A 16,957-nucleotide genomic window follows, 5' to 3' on the forward strand; every position below is an offset into this window, starting at 1 on the left:
CCTCAGTGCCTAGGACTTGCCGATTGCATGGTCGGCGGTTCGAATCCCCGCAGCGGGATGAGCTCCCGTCGTTCAGTCCCAGCTCCTGCCCACCTAGCAGTTCGAAAGCACCTTTAAGTGCAAGTAGATAAATAGGTACTGCTTTATAGCGGGAAGGTAAACAGCGTTTCTGTGTGCTGCTCTGGTGCCGGTTCGCCAGAGCAGCTTCGTCACGCTGGCCACGTCACCCGGAAGTCTCAGCGGACAGCGCTGGCTTCCGGCCTCTAAAGTGAGATGAGCGCACAACCCTAGAGTCTGTCAAGACTGGCCCGTACGGGCAGGGGTACCTTTACCTTTACTAGATTCAAAGTTACTAGTTCAGGATAATGATTCAATTAAAAGCCAGTGGGGTAAAGGCTCCAGGTGACACTGTACACAGAATATGGGTGATGAGATGTAGCGGTTAGAGTATTGAACTAGGAACTGGGAGACCAGGGTTCAGTCATCAAGCTCATGGAGTGATCTTAAGCTAGTCGTCCTCAGTCTAACCTACTTCGCAGGGTTGCTGCAAAGATAAAACGGGTGCAGGCACCACCTATGCCACCTTGAATCTCTTGAAGAAAAGCAGGGGTACAAATGCAATAAAAAATATAATAAAATGGGATGTTGCATGCTGCTTTGTGCTCTCCTGTTCTTTTCTTCTCCAGCACGAGTTACACCACTGTCTTCCGCCCCAGCTGATCCGCTGTTCACCACTGCTGAGGTTTATATCAGCAGCAACCTTAGCTATTCGTTATGCCAACAGGGGTTCCTTTTACAAAAGGTTTTGTAACCAGTTTTAAAGCTAGGCTTAAAACGCTGCTTAACAGGCAATGCTGGAGAGCATTAACCACAGTGCCATCTGGCAGCGGGAGAAGAGGGAAGCCATGCCAGTTTAAGGAGAGGTGGGGGAATGCAAACCTGCTAATAAGAAGGTAAGAAGAGCCTGCTGGATCAGTCCAGTGGACCATCCAGTCCAGTATCCTGTTTTCACAGCGCCCAACTAGACACCTATGGGAAGCCCAGAAGCCAGTGTTCAAAATTTGCCTGGTGCCAGGCACTTTGGGCACCTGGCTATAGGCCGCTTGCGACCAAGTGAAGATGCCTAGGCATCAGGATGGCACCTAAAGTCTCCACCATCTGGATGTGCATGCCTGGGGATCCTTGGATCTTGACTGTTTTCACATGCTAGTAAGACGTTCTGTAGAATTCTACCCATTATACTTTGTCTGCGCAATCAGAATTTCTGGAACCAAAATGAGAACAGAATGTGGACTGTCCCTAGATCAAGTGGTTTTTCTTCTTTAGGATCTCAAAGCTCTTAATCTAGCTCAAGGCTGTCATCTGAACTAGCCCAATGTTTCACTGAGAATCCATCATGGTCAGTCCATCGTCTGAAAAATAAGACTTTAGAGCCGTCTTGCCCACAAATGGCAACTAGACGATTTGGCAATTGCAATGTTGATTAAAGGAACAATTTGGCACCTAGCTTATATATCTGAGTTTCTAACACTGCCACAAGCAGAATCTGAGTAGAAGAGCACACCTCCCTTCAGTTCCAGCCCCTTAATTATGGTGAAGTAACTGGGAGTGTTACACTGTCCCTGTCCCAACAGAAGCTGGGATATTGTAAACTACATTGTGATCCTTGTATAAAAGGTGGTACAGAAACTTAATAAATAATAATATGATAAATAAGTAGCCAGCAAGAGCTCTGGGATTCATAATGAGGCTACACTGAATAGCAAAGTTAAGTGTTATTTTAAAAGAGCCCAAAGCAGGACATTAAGGGATTGGGAGAAGCCCCTGTGATGGATAGCTGCAGGATGGGTCGTTCTGGAGTAACCTGAGGCATTGCAGAGTACAGCAAGTCCCACAGTACTATTGACAGAGATCGGTACTGGTCAGCAGCACAGTGCAGGCTGGGTAGTGTTTCTCACCTCCAGCGGTTCTCAACCTGTGGGTCCCCAGATATTGTTGGACTACAACTCCCATCATCCCTGAGCTCTGGCCTTGCTAGCTAGGGGTGATGGGAGTTGTGGTTCAACAACATCTGGGGGCCCACAGGTTGAGAAAGGCTGCTAGGAGCTGGCAGTGATGTTTGACGATGGAAAGGCAGGTGAGTGACACCACCCTGTCTGTGCTGCACAATACTGCTGCCCCTACCAGTGCACAGCTACAAATGAGCATTGATGGATTTTCCCCAGTAGCAGTTTTGAGCATGTTACTTCCTCTACCACCTAGTGTTGCAAAATCAGCATTGTCAATATTAACTCTTTTCTGGCATGAACCTCAACAATTACTGGTTCAACTCCCTACCTTAAAGGGGTTGAATTGGTTACAGAAAGCATCTGGTAACTACAATAAATCCCCCAAAATAAGACAGGTAAAACCAGTGCAATTTTTCCTGAAAAAGAGGTGCTAGAATTAATCACAAGAACCACAGACGTACCTTGGAAGTCGAATGGAATCCGTTCCAGAAGTCCATTCAACTTCCAAAACATCCTGCAGCCAACTGGAAGCCGTGCTGGATGTTCGGTTTCTGAAAATCATTCGAAAACCGAAACAATCACTTCCGGTTTCCGATTATTCGGGAGCCGAAACATTTGAGTTAACAGGCGTTCAGCTTCCGAGGTTCCACTGTAAATGGCAATAGCGCCCACCTGAGAGGTGCCAGAACAAAAAAAGCCCAATATAGCATTTAGCACTTAAGATGGAAGCCAGAACTGTATCTGTTTCCACTGCTGGGCTTATTCCAAGGGAATGCTCAACTCCAAATACGACATCTTCTCCACATGACTACACATGTACAGGCTACTGGGAAATAATTTTGCATTCAGTTGGCAACCTGAGGATTAATTACGGTGTTGCAGCAGCCATGTGGAGGTTAGCTAAAATAAATTATACGTGGTTTCTCCATGCTTTGCATGTAACAGGTGGCTCAAAACACCCCATGGGTCACACAACTATATGCAATCATGCGTAAGTTGGGGGATGCCTGGGCTGCAGACTGGGCTAAGCAGGCTTTGTGATTTCTTTCCCAAATATGAACAGAAAGGGGGGAGGGCAGAAGATACATAAATGCAAAAACGAACTGGGTTAAGAATAAAGCAAACTGTGTAAATGCCTATTACAAAAGCTACACAGAACTGGAGCTGTGATTGCCAGGACAACTCTGAGCCAAAACCCAACAGGATTCAAGGAACTGTCAAGATTTCCAGTCAGCCCCAGTATCCTAGTCAATGGTTTCCAATACAGAATAGTCATTAGCCACTGTAGAATTGACACACCTAAGGATCTAAAAAAATTAAATTGGGTTGTATCAGTAAAGATTGCACCCGGGAACTTTACATTACTTTTCACTGAGCAGTTGAAACTAGAGACTTTGCACACATGAAGACTGTAAACACAAGTACACCAAAATCAGAAAGCGAGTGCCTGAAATCCATGGGACATACCATATTTACTCGAATCTAATATTTACTCACCCTTTTTGGCCAAATTATGTTGCAAAAATTCAGGTGTGCATTAGATTCGATGGCACGTTTACATTTGCCAGCAAATACTTTTTTTGGTTTTAAGGTTCTGAAAATTCAGGTGCGCATTAGACTCGAGTAAATGCGGTAATTCCAATTAATTGTGTTCGGGACATGGGTGCCAGTTCCCTCACAGTATTATTTGTATAAGCAGCTAGGAATTTAGTTGTGTTCAACTAACTTTTACTCAGAGCAGATCCATTAATTAACTAAAATTAATGGACATAAGCTAGTCATAGTTATTAATCTCAATAGGTTTACTCTAAGTAAAACACTACCAACAACCTTAACCAAAAGGCTAGCTGAATACAACTGAATACAACCTTAGTAAAAGCTAGCTGAATACAACTCATTGTCCTTTGCCAGTGAAATACTTCCAAGAAGGCTCCTGGGCATTTTATGACATCACAGGATGATGTCAGAGCAACAAAGCCAGTGGCAGCCACAGGCCATAATACCTGGTCAGCTGAAGTACTTGCACGTGTAAAAAGCATACACTTCACTCGACCCCTTGCATGGGCCCAACAGAACTGAAAAGGGTAATGAAGTTTATTGGATTAAACAGGAAATTTATTTCAATATTTTAATGCCAAAGCCTTCCTACCATTTTCATTCCCCCCCCCCAACAGTTCTATCCCAAAGGCTTTCAAAACATGAAGCTTATTAAATAAAGCAAGGGAGTTAGAACATGGAGATGGCTCTTAACTAATAGTCCATTACTCCAAAACTAAATTGCAAGCCTACATAATGCTGCAAAAGGCATGCAGCAGGTGAGTGGGCGACAGAAAGCTTGTTGATGGAATTTTCGTTTCATTTCATTTCTCTTTCCTCTTCAATTTTACTGCTGATTATAAGTACCAGTAAGTAAAGGTATCGCTGGGGGTAAATTGCTGTTGAAACATCCTCAATGACCAATGGGGTACAATAACACAACCAAGGTTGTTTGAATTTCAACAATTCTGCAATCTAGAGAGCAGCAGATGAAGATAGGAAGTGAAAGTGTGATGAAGTCAGTTAAAATTTGTATACTGCCCTATACTTGCAGGTCTCATGGCAGTTACAAAATAAATCACAAAATATATGATAAAAACAAAAACAACCGATAAATAGGTTAACAGCTCATTTAGATGTAAAATGTTGGATCGGAGTTAACTGTGTTCTTAACAGTCCTGACCACTTTTACTTAGAATGATCACATACTGTTTTCAATATAACTTATGTCCATGTAAATGTGCCAAGGATTGCAGTCTGTCTAAGTATTACAGCTTTTGAGCTGAAAACTTTGGTGCCAAAACTGCTATTTTGCTTCTTGCTTATCCAATTTTTGTATACTAAAGTAGCAACATATTTCAGATTCATTTCTTGTATGAAGCAGCACTGGTAAGATGGGAAGTGTGCAGAAAACCATTAGTTTAAAGAAACCTTTTGCATTCTCGGTCTAAAAGAAGGTAAATATTTCCTGGGGAACATACCTGCATGTCACACTAAACCAAAGTTTCATGTGACATGAACAAGCAGGAACAAGCTGCAGCGAGTCTCAGGCTTGCATGGTGTCTCTACCCTTCAGTCAAAGAGGCAGCATTTCAAAGCTTCCACTTCTGTCTTTGATTAATCACAGCTCGCTATGTTGCCCAGACTCAGAAATGTGGTTAATTTTAACTATGGTTAGTTTAAACAGGACTGCTTCAGGAACTATGGTTTGAAATTGGTTTGTCAACTGATCAATTCGGACGGCTAAACAAAGCTCCTTCCACGTAGGAGGAAGACCGGAAGTGTGTGTGGACCAGGAAGGGACACATACAACACATTGGCTGCTATGCAAACCTGTTATTTTAGACCACAGTCTTCCATCTGCATAATTCTCTACATGTCATTGGGCAGAGAACTGAAGCCTAGGTCCAGTTAATATTTTTGAATCAACACTGGCCAGAAATGGGCTATTCATGTCGCCAACAAATGGAGCAGAGCAAGCTACTTAAAAAAAAACCCTAGGCAAATAAATCTACACAATAATAATAATAAAAGCTTTGAAATACATCAATCTCTTCTTCTCTCCCTCAGTAACTTGAGGGGATGAAGCAATATATTTCTGGCACTGAATGGTTTATGCTGTATATTCAATCATCATAAATCACACATATACCATCTCCATGCTCTTTTCAGTCACCTGCCTCTTTTCTTAGATTTGCACATAGTATATAGCTCCCAAGAACATGGAAAGATGCAGTTAACTAATCTCGTGTGCCTATCTTAATGTACGTTTGGAGTGTCTGGCTGTTTTTAATCTAGGCCCAACAGAAAATAGCTCTGATCTTTATTTAGGAAGTGACTTACCAGTCCCTCATTATCTTCCGAGGTTCTCTGATAATGTGCTGCTAGGGCAACATAGTCCAGTGCCTGCTTATTACATTCAAAACACTTTAATCCGTGACGAATTAGTCTCAACGGGTCCGCATACAGGGGCAAAGCTGGCTGGGCATTTGTCGAGCTCCCAGTCCCGCTTCCCGGCGCAGCGCAAGTCTTATGCGGAAGAGGGGGCAACCGTGACGTCTGAGATGTCGAAGACGTTGAAGAGCTCGTTGGAGAAGGTGAAAACATTTGGTCTAAGGAAATGGGTTTCATGAACAGCTGAGAACACTGCATGATAAAGCCTTTGCTCTTGTGATCCCTCGCATGCTTGAGCAAGCTGCATTTGTTGAAGAACAACAGCGTTGCCGAACACTGAGTGCACATGACTTCAATGTGGACACTTCTCCTGCTGTAATGCTGGGTGAGGCTTTTCTCTAAGGCAAATGAGTCGCCACATTCCAGGCAACAATACCCAGACGCAGGTAAGTGAATACTGCTGTCAAAAGGAGGGCTGAGGTTTGGAGTATAGATTGGCACAGGATTGGCACCATGCAACACTTTGTTGAATGCCTCCACGACAAGAGGAGCGGCTTTCTTAACCTGGTGCACAAGCGGCACAGACATCTGCGTGAGCTGGGACGGGCCGCGCCGCTGCACGGAAGATTTCGCCGCCACAGAAGCCGCAACGCTGTGGGGAACCAGGTTGAGGTTGGCCAGGTGCACGGCTTTAGGAAGGAGGCTGGCAGGGTTACAGGGCTGCGCCACCACGCCCGGCTGCTGCTGCTTCTTGCTTGACGGCTGTCCCACAATACCTACTTTTATTGTCCCGCTGCTGCTGTTTGCCAGCAGGGGTGCACCAGGGGTGCTGCTTACAGGAATGTCTGCACTCATACTGTCAACATGGGGACTTGCTAGGTTTGCCTCTTGAGCTGTGGCTTTAGCAAAGTCCTTGCATGACTCAGTGTCCATGGATGCATTTGGTTCTGGTGAAGGGAAGGATTTCACAAACTCTTCAGTTGCTGAACTCTCCATGTCTTGAGGAGATTTGCCCAAGTCATCGACTTCCGGCAGGATCCTTGTTACCATTCTTTTAATTTCACCAGAGGAGGTTTTAATAGTCTTGATCCTGACTTTGGGAATTGCTGGGGGTGAACCAGTTGCCACCGAAGGAGAGCCTTTGCTACTGCTGTCACTGCACACACTCCGGGGAGACTCAGGCTGCTTGCTGACTTTCCTCACCATCTCAAGGGGGCTTCTGGGACTCTTTGGTGACTTTGGCATCTTGGGGCTTCCCTTGATGCCATCTTTAAAGGGCCCAGAAGACTCCTTCGTCAAGTTTCCCTGGTCCTCCTTTGAGATGCCTGCAACCTTTTTGGCCTGAAGGGCCACAAGTGCAGCGACGCAGGATGAGAGCTTGGAGTGGGCAGGTTTGATACGCTGGCGAGGTGGAACTGACGAAGAGGAGTAGTTCATTTCAGGCACAGATCCTTTACTTTCACCCAAGTTATTGCTATGGAAATTGCCAAGCTGCAACCCTTCGCTGAGGAAGTTATTGGTGTCCACAAGATCTTTGACAGGGCCTTCCCGTTTCTCAGGGCTCTTGTCGCGTTCCCTCTTGCTAGCATCCACCCTGCTTTCTTGCAGTTCATGCATATCTATCTTTGGATCTCTTTTACAGTATTGATCAAACATACTTAACTCGGGTTCTGCTATCTTCTTACTAAGCAGATCTAGCAGCGATGGCCCAGTTGACATAAACCTACTAAACTCTGGTTCTGGCAAGGTCCTACTAAGCAGATCTAACACAGATGACCCAGTTGGAATATACATTGGATGCGGTGGAAAATAGGGAGTTTGGACATGTTTAGGTTTATCTACAATACTGTTATCTTTGAGTGCATCCTCCGGCTCAGGGCTGGAGATGGGGCTGAACTGACTGAATGTTGGTAAGGGCTCTGACTTTGTCTGTTCCAACTTTTCAGGATAGTTCCTCAAGCCATCACCATTGATGAAAGTGGAATCAAATTTCCCATAATTGTGAGTCTCCAGGGGAAGTTCAGACCCCCGGAATCCATTGTGCAGCAGGCCTGGTCCTAGGTGGTTGCCTTCCTTTTCTGCTTCAAATGACTCTTGTCGGCACGTGTTCTTCACAATGACACTCACAACTGGAATGTCAGAAGCTGGCGCTGCATGGGACAAGGATGTGCTTTCATCTATACAAATCCCGGACTGCTTGAGATGGTTTTCGTTCTCCTCACCAGCTGTCTGAATGGCTTCCTTGGCATCAAGGCTGGTTGGGTCAGGAATGTCAAAAGCAGCCAGCAAGTCATCAAAGTCTGGAGTTTTCATGTCCCCCATGATGAAAACTACAAAAAAGCAAAACATTGTCAAAAGCATTCTCGGTGCGCATTTTCTGAATTTATCTCTCTTTCTAGAAATGCCAAGATTTGGGTTCATGCCTACTGCTCTATTAGTAGTTCCTATACTCTATGAAAAACTTCTTCAACCTGGTTCTCTCTTTGGATGTTTTGGACTACTATTTGCAACATTCCTTGCCCATGCTGGCTGGGGATGATAGGAGTTGTAGCCCAAAACATCTTGAAGGGCCCTGTGTTAGGGAAGGCTTCTCTAGGGATTCAGTTGATTTTTCAGAAGACGATGAACAGACCACAAGCAGTCTCCTTGAGGCATGCTTTGCCTTTTCTAACTTCCTCCCCATTGCACACAGCTGCAGCAATAAAGGGGCAGGGAACCCTGCAAATTTTCAGAAGGGGATTTACCTGTTGTTGCTGATACTCAAAACCCAAAGCCTATGGTTTTCCTTCTACAGATCGTGATGCAGTATTATATACTAAAAATAATGATAACCCAGGGGTGTGAGAAATATGCCACTCTTTCTAATAGCAAAACATCTTGGTCCAGTGCCTATCAGTTGAACAGTCCACAAACAAGGTTCATGCACAGTCAAGGGGCCACCCCAAGTATGCAGAAATGCATTTTTGTAAATTAAAAGGGGGAAAGGACTTGAGGACGCTCAATGGATTCCAGAAGTTACTGAAAGTTGAGTGCATCAGCTGAAAGGAAAATACTGCGGCATAAGCTTTCGTGGACTAGAACCCACATTAAGAGATGCAAATAGGCTCCAGCCCACTGAAGCTTTCTCTTTAGGCAAACACAGCTACCCCACTTGGAAGTGGCTTACTGTATCCTGAGGGGGCGGGAGACATGTCATGAGATTTTAAAAAAATCTCATACCTGCACCATACAGGGAGGTTTCAGTATAGGGGAAAAGAAAAACAGTATATATATTTTCCTTTTCCTGCTCTCCAGAATCTCCTCCCCCTGTATCTTCGCACATCATAGCAAAAAAGTGCTCAACTTCAGGGCTAATAGCTCTTTTATAGCATGGCGAGGGAAAGTTTGAGGAGCGTGGGAAAGAAAAGCTCCCCCACATACCACAAGCCCTGAACAGCACTGCAAAGCATCTTTTCAGGCTGGCTAAAGCTCTGAACAGGAGAATTCCTGTTAAGGGCTCAGGATACACTGCAACACTTTGTTGCAGGTTCCCTCTATATAATAAACAAACAACCTTGTATTCCTGGCACCCTGGGGTTCTCATCATTCTTCTTGTGTGTAGTTTACCAGGTGCTGCCTTGCTTTTTTTGTAGTTACGGTTGGTACATTTCTTGCAGCAAGCCCAGCCAAGGAGGGAAAGGGACTAAAGTGTGGCATAAACTGATTATTTGCAGTTGGTCTGCAGCCACCAGGGGAAACAGTGCCAAAATGTGCATTAGAGCAATCCCTTCCTGGCTGATAGAAAGGTTCACAGCGATGGCTCCTCTTTACCTCATGCCTTTCTGGGTTGCACACACAGGGTGATGATATAAGGGAATAATTATTTTGCTCCAGACTGCACAAAGGTCATACAAAGAGCAAAGTCCACTTTCTGCGAAGTGCCCTCCAGAGCTGTCAAGTGTGACAACACAGAAAGTTAAAGGGGAAACTCTTCCAGCCTCCTGCTGCAGAAGCCAAATACAACTGCAGAAGCTGGAACTTAAAACTCATGCCATTTTATATAGCACAAGAGCGCCTGGGTATGGTATCCTATACTCCAGCCTTTGTCGACCTGGTGCCCTACAGATGTTTTGGGCTCCAATTCCCACCAGCCCCAGCCAGAACAGGGGCTAAGTCTACATTGCCTATTGGCTGCCCAGCTGATAAGGGAAGGACTGTAGCTCCCCTGCTTTGCATGCAGAAGGGCCCAAGTTTGATCCCTAGTACAGCCGTGCCTTGGAAGTCAAACAAAATCCATTCTGGAAGTCTGTTCCACTTCCAAAATGTTCCAAAACCAAATTGCGGATCCAGCAGCCAATCAGAAGCTGCAGAAGACCCATCAGACATTCGGGTTCCAAAAGAACCAGAACAATCACTTCTGGGTTTGCAGTGTTCGGGAGCCAAAACGTCCGAGTTCCCGGGCGTTTGGGATCTCCAGGTATAGCTGAGAGAGAACCCTGCCTAAAATCCTGGAGAGCTGCTGCCAATCAGTGTAGCCAATACTGAGATAGATGAACCAATTATCTGACTTGATATAAGGCATCATCCTATACAACTCAAAACATCTGGAGGGCTCCAGGTTGACAAAGGCTGCTGGACACCCTTCTCTTGACATCAGTTCAAATGCTTCAAGGAGTGTGTCAGCTGCTACAGTATGAGAAGCGTCATCTTCAAGTAACGTTTTCATTTTAATATGGCAGAAAACCCAACTGCAAAGACAGATACATTATTTCATCTATATACTGCCCTTTCCCCAAGGAGCTTAGAATAGCGTATGTAAGGACCATCCTGTTTTATCTTCAGAACCACCATTTCCGATAGGTTAGGCTGAGAGAGATTTGACTGGTCCAAGATCATGCTGCTTCACTGTAAAAATGGATGAACTAGCAAGAACAGGGCCCAGGATGATCCATGTTCAGGCAGAACTAGTATTTAAAAAGTACCTTGTTATGAAAATCATGAGCGCTACGCCAGGATGCAGCGCAGGGTTCAAAATTAGCCAGGCACCACCCCTGCACCACCTCATATTTTGGACTTCAAACTCTACAATTCAATGAAAACCACAGGCCTTAAGCAAGAGTCTTGCCAGCTGTTAGATACAGCCAAACCTGGTGAAATCAGCTTTCATCTGCACTGTGAGGAAAGGGGAAAAAACAACTATGGGGCCATATATAGATGTACTTGACTGTTCTGCAATTCTTCTGAAGACCACCACACTGAAACATACAAGCTACAAGTTTGAAAAACTCTACATTAGGGACTCTTGCCTACCACAGATGATTTATAAAGAAAGGTTAATGGTTTCTATGCAAGTTTACTTTTTTTTTTTTACTTTGCTGTTGGAAGCCTTGAAGTGTGAAAAATACCCTAAGCCACACTGTACTGTGCTCTACCCAAAATTAATGATTCTTCACAAGACTGGGATGAATGCAGGTATGTATTTGAAAGGGTCTGAAAAGATCTCTTGTGGTGGGAAAACAGATTTTCTTGTGTAGACCAAAGACTGAAAAGATTAAGAAGCACAGAAGATCATCCCAGGTGTCGGTGAGTGACAGTCTATTAACTAAGGGTAAGAAAGACTGGGCAGTTCAGGCAATCCATGGTTTCCAGTGCTTTAGACAGGAAGCTCAACTCAGACATCACAGAAAATAATGGTTTCTGCTAAGCCAGCCTTCCCCAACTTGATGTTCTCTTGATGTTTTGGACTACAACTTCCACTATCACTGACCACTGGCCAGTGTCAGGCTGACTAGTGCTGATGGGAACTGGAGTACAAAACATATAGAAGACATCAAGTTGGGAAAGGATGTGCAAAAAATAAACAGACCGTAAAGTTACACATGAGAGTGTAAGCCGAGCTTGTTCCAAAGTCTACAAAACATGGATTTCAGGGTTATCTGAACCAGGACTATAAAGCTATGTACAGTTTTAATTTCCCTTCTAAAACATTTGTTATACTTAAAAACTGCACTTGTTACAACTAAAGCTCAATTCAGTGTTCCATTTTCAACAATAGTCAACTAGTTGTCATTTGGGAGCTCAAAAGCAAAGAGTACAATAGTTACAGCCATCCATTGTTATTCACCCCCAGTATCTGAGACGTATATTGACTCTGAATATGGATACTGTGGTCCACTGTGTCAAGGCTAATAATAAGTTAGCCAACATGATTTTGTCTAATGTTTCTTTAATGCTCTCTTACTCTGCTGGCCATTATCTTCTGATGAAGAATTTCATCTGGTCATCCTGCGATAAGTACTATTTATTTACAAATTAAATAACAAATAAGAGCATCTTAAATGCAGCCTCCCACCCAGTCACTTATCAATAAGTTTTTCCTAGTTTCAGCACCAGGTGTAGGGTGGTGCAGGTGGTTCCCCCACCCAGAGCGCTGACCCGAGGGGGTGCAAAAATGAGAAGATCCATAATTGAGAAGATCCGTTTGGGGACACCATATTTTGGCCTCGCATACAGCGTGGTGTTACCAAAGATTACCAAAGTCCACCCCTGAATAACTGCCAGTAGCATCAGAATAAGCTCTAAGTCTATACAGTCATACCCCGGGTTGCAAATGTGCTGTGGGTTGCACATTTTCGGGTTACAGATGCGCCAAACTTGGAAGTACTGAAACGGGTTACTTCCGGGTTTTGGTGCTCGCACAGACGCACTAAATCGCACTTTGTGCATAAGCGCCGGGTCGCGTCACGTGCGTGCGCAGATGCAGCACTGCGGGTTGCGAACATGCCTCCCACATGGATCATGTTCACAACCTGAGGTTCTACTGTATTCTGATACTTCTTAATTTGTCTTGAATCTGCTGCCAAACAATGCTAGATGTGTTTAGGGAGACAGCCATTTCTCTCTATGCACTCTAATGATGGTAAAAACTTAAGAAGCCCTGCTGGATCTAGGCCAGTATCCTGTTCTCACAGTGGCCAACCAGAGGCCCGTGAGAAACCCACAAGCAGGACCCAAGCTGGAGCACTCTCCCCTTCTGTAGTTTCCAGCAAATGGTAATTCCATTGCTCAGTCCCAGCTCCTGCCAACCTAGCAGTTCGAAAGCATGCCAGTGCAAATAGATAAACAGGTATCGCTGCAGCGGGGAGGTAAACAACGTTTCCGTGCGCTCTGGCTGACGTCATAGTTCAGTTGCGCCAGAAGCAATTTAGTCATGCTGGCCAAATGACCCGGAAAGCTGTCTGTGCACAAATGCCGGCTCCCTTGGCCTGAATCGAGATGAGTGTCGCATCCCCATATTCGCCTTTGACTGGACTTAACCGTCTTTTTAATCAAGCACACCCAAGTGTGGAAGCAGAGCAGAGCCATCATGGCTAGTATATTTGTAATAGTATCCTGCCCTGCCATTCCTGACTAACCTTTTCTCTGAACTGAAATAAAGCTTTTCTTCACAGGAATGATCATCATTGTAGGTGCCCATTTCTATATATTCTCTAGTATTAGTGTATGACCTCTTTGGAAAACTACAATGTATAGAACTTTCTTAAAGTGTCCATGATACAAAATTCATATTGTGGCAATAAGATAACACTTCCGGATAGATTACTCAAGCCGCAACTTGTCTGTGGGTGGTAGTTTTTCTCTCTGCTGAAGTCTGAGAATTGTAGCATCCACTACCAATAGAAACATTTGAGCTCCTAATGCATCAGACTATGTAACAAGACATTTCAGACATCACAAAGCCATCATAGACAATCCAAATCCTCATGAAACAGCTGGAAAAGCTCAAAAAGTGGGAGCTGAGGGTGTTGCTATAGTTCCAAATGCACTCACAACCGTTACTTGCAAATATTTTATCCATTTATTTAAATAAATGAATAATCACAAATGGGGATGGGACCATAGTTCAGCAGAAGAACAACAATTCCCCTATATGTCCTCTTAAAAGGATTTGGTAACAGGTGATATGGAAGTCTCATCCCAAGACCCTGGAAAGCCATGGATAACCAGAATTTTTAAACAATATAGGGCCTGACTGACCAGTGGTCTGGCTCAGTCTCCTATGTTATCCTAGCACCCTCCTTTACTCGTAGTGCTCTATTGAGACTTCCATTATACTCTGCAAAATTTAAAATATGCAAATATAGCATGATGGTGCACTTAAAATGGTGATGCCAAATACAGGAGTGAAAATATTCACTGCCTTCATTAAATACCAGGGTCTTAAGAGGCTCATTGGTCATCTCTCAGATATTCTATGAACTGCCCTCTCTAGCTTCAGTTTGGAAATCACATCAATGAGAGCCAAGAAGAAGTGTGCATCCATCAATCATAATCTGGTATCCTCCTTACAGAGGAAAATACAAAATACGCAGAGAAGAACATTCCATGCAGTCCTACAATTCATAATAAATGTCCAAGGGATGGTAATGTTAAGCCTTCTAGGATTCGCTACACATCCTGGGTCGATATTCTTTACCCACTTACTCCTTCCTTTTCCTTGTGTGTCTATTTAGATCAGAGATGGGGAGCCTGAGGCCCTCCAGTTGTTGTTGGGCTCCAACTTCCATCAGCTCTAGCCAGCATGGACACTGGCATGGATGATGGGAGATGTAGTCCAGCAATATCTGAAAGATTACAGGCTCCTCGTTCCTTATTTAAATCATATACCTGAGGGCTGTGTTTTGCCATTCCTTAGCTTATGCCACATAATGCATTATACCTTGTTTTAGGGATAGACGCTAGATCAGTGTTTCCCAACCTTTGGTCTCTAGCTGTTTTTGGACTACAACTACCATCATCCCTAGCTAGCAAGACCAAAGGTTAGGAATGTTTGGAATTGTAGACCAAAGGTTGGGAAACACTGCGCTAGATGACTCTTTGTTCATCTAGCTCACTACAGTATTGTTTAAACAGGCTGGCAGCAGGTCTCAAGATTTCAAAAAGGAGACTTTCCAAGCACTGACATGAGATGGCTGAGACTAGAACCCAACACCATTTGCATGCAAAACATCCACTCCACCACTGAGCTACAGCCCTTTTCCAACTGGGTTCACATATGTGCTCCTAACCCTTTCAAAAAATGTGCAGTTTTATTGCCCCATCAACCAAATGGAAATGGCAAGAACCTTAGGAGGTTACTAAAAAGCTGAATGGAGATAAGGACTGCACACTAATATCATCATCATCATCATCATCATCATCATCATCATCAATATTATGAGTTATAGTCCCATCAAGATGAGACAAGAGACAACACAAAGAGAAATTACAAGTTCAGCTTTATGCATTCACTGCAAATGACCTGTCCAATTTAAAGTCACTCACAGACTTAACTGCCTGTTCACTTTTGAAACTGTCTTGATTTAAAAAATCTTAATGCTATTAAGAAATAAGCAGGCATTTTAATGCCTTCATTAAAGAGGGAAAGAGATTGCCAAAGTGTAAGATGACGCGGAAACAATTCAAAAACTTTTCCACCAGCACTGGTCATCAGTCAGTTTGCTAAATTTTCCTAACGTCAAGTCAACCAGAGGGACAGAATAAGTGTAACACTGCAAAACACCCAGAGGGCAGACTGAAGACACTAAAAATGCTACCAAAGGAAAGGCTCTTATTTTGCTGATGGCAAACACATTTATAAGTGCAAGTTTGAAACGAAGAGCCTCAGTGATAAAGTCACAGACTGGACAAGCATTTCTTGTAAAAAGTGTTGCTCTGTTTTTAAAGCTAAATTCACAAGTAGTAACCTAGTATCCTAAGCACATATAAACAAAATCCAAACAACGTTCTTTCCTATTATCTTCACCTTTGTCTCCTTCCTGCCTGTGTCAAATTGCTAAGTGTTGAGTTTTTCAAGGCAAGGACTTGTCTTCACACAAACTGTTAGTGAATAATCATAACACCTCTCTCTTTTTTTCTTTTTTTCTTTTTTGAAAACCACACTTCATTTCTAAGCTTACTGGCTCTTTGGTATTTGGACCATCAACACCAACCGAAAACCCATAGTGGGTATTTTTACTCAGTTCCTCCTCCTCTTATCACAGTCACAAAACGGTCTATTGGAAATTGCTGAGTACTTGCTATCACCAATAAGATGCATAAATTTGTTTACACATACTCATTCCTTGGTGGAGTCCTAACTACCCACCTCCAAACACCTTCATTTAATAAACACTGCTTTAGGTAAAGGTAAAGGTAAAGGGACCATTAGGTCCAGTCGCGGACGACTCTGGGGTTGCGGCGCTCATCTCGCTTTATTGGCCGAGGGAGCCGGCATATAGCTTCCGGGTCACGTGGCCAGCATGACTAAGCTGCTTCTGGCGAACCAGAGCAGCGCACAGAAACGCCGTTTGCCTTCCTGCTGGAGCAGTGCCTATTTATCTACTTGCACTTTGACGTGCTTTTGAACTGCTAGGTTGGCAGAAGCAGGGACCGAGCAACGGGAGCTCACCTCGTTGCGGGGATTTGAACCACCGACCTTCTGATCGGCAAGTCCTAGGCTCTGTGGTTTAGACCACAGTGCCACCCACATCGCCTAAACACTGCTTTACCTAGACAATTAACTTGCCAATGTTTACAATCATTTTCTGGTATTATTGTTAGCATTGCCTGAAGCATCATTTTTCTGCTCCTGACATACTGATACTTCTATTTTGGCATAATCATTCAATTGCAAGGTGATTTCCCCACCGTACTCCCCCCCCAAAGAAAAATGTTGACTTGTCTCACAATATCTAAGTAAAAATATCATTCTAGCAAGAGAAGTTAAACCTTTTTTAAGCCTGACCCGAAACAGATCACACGACAGTAGATCTCATAAGTTTTAGCAGGGTTTACTTCAAGGCAATGACGCTTTAGATTGTTATTATTGTTCCAGACCCACATGATGGACTTGGTTTGATCACATTTGATGCAGCAACCTTGCTAAGGCTAAGTCGGCCTGTTTCTGGTCAGTGCTTAGGTGGGAGACTGCCTAGGTCCCCATGGTCAATTGCAGGGAGGGAAAGTGGAATATAAGTGTAATAAATAAATAGCAAGTG

The 16,957-nt window shown here is 43.9% G+C and overlaps 1 protein-coding gene across 1 annotated transcript in view; it reads right to left on the reverse strand.

Annotated features, from left to right (window-relative positions):
• Positions 1 to 16,957, reverse strand: part of ZNF592 (zinc finger protein 592) — a 44,722-nt gene that overhangs the window by 25,176 nt on the left and 2,589 nt on the right. Inside the window, exon 2 of the mRNA XM_083712480.1 lies at positions 5,889 to 8,269. Within this exon, the coding sequence (XP_083568606.1) occupies positions 5,889 to 8,261 (2,373 nt within the window). The 5' untranslated portion in view covers positions 8,262 to 8,269. The remainder of the gene's footprint in view (positions 1 to 5,888; positions 8,270 to 16,957) is intronic.

Source organism: Podarcis gaigeae (assembly GCF_964106915.1).
Source record: "Podarcis gaigeae genome assembly, chromosome: 14".
In the NCBI taxonomy this organism is placed as follows: Eukaryota; Metazoa; Chordata; class Lepidosauria; order Squamata; family Lacertidae; genus Podarcis; species Podarcis gaigeae.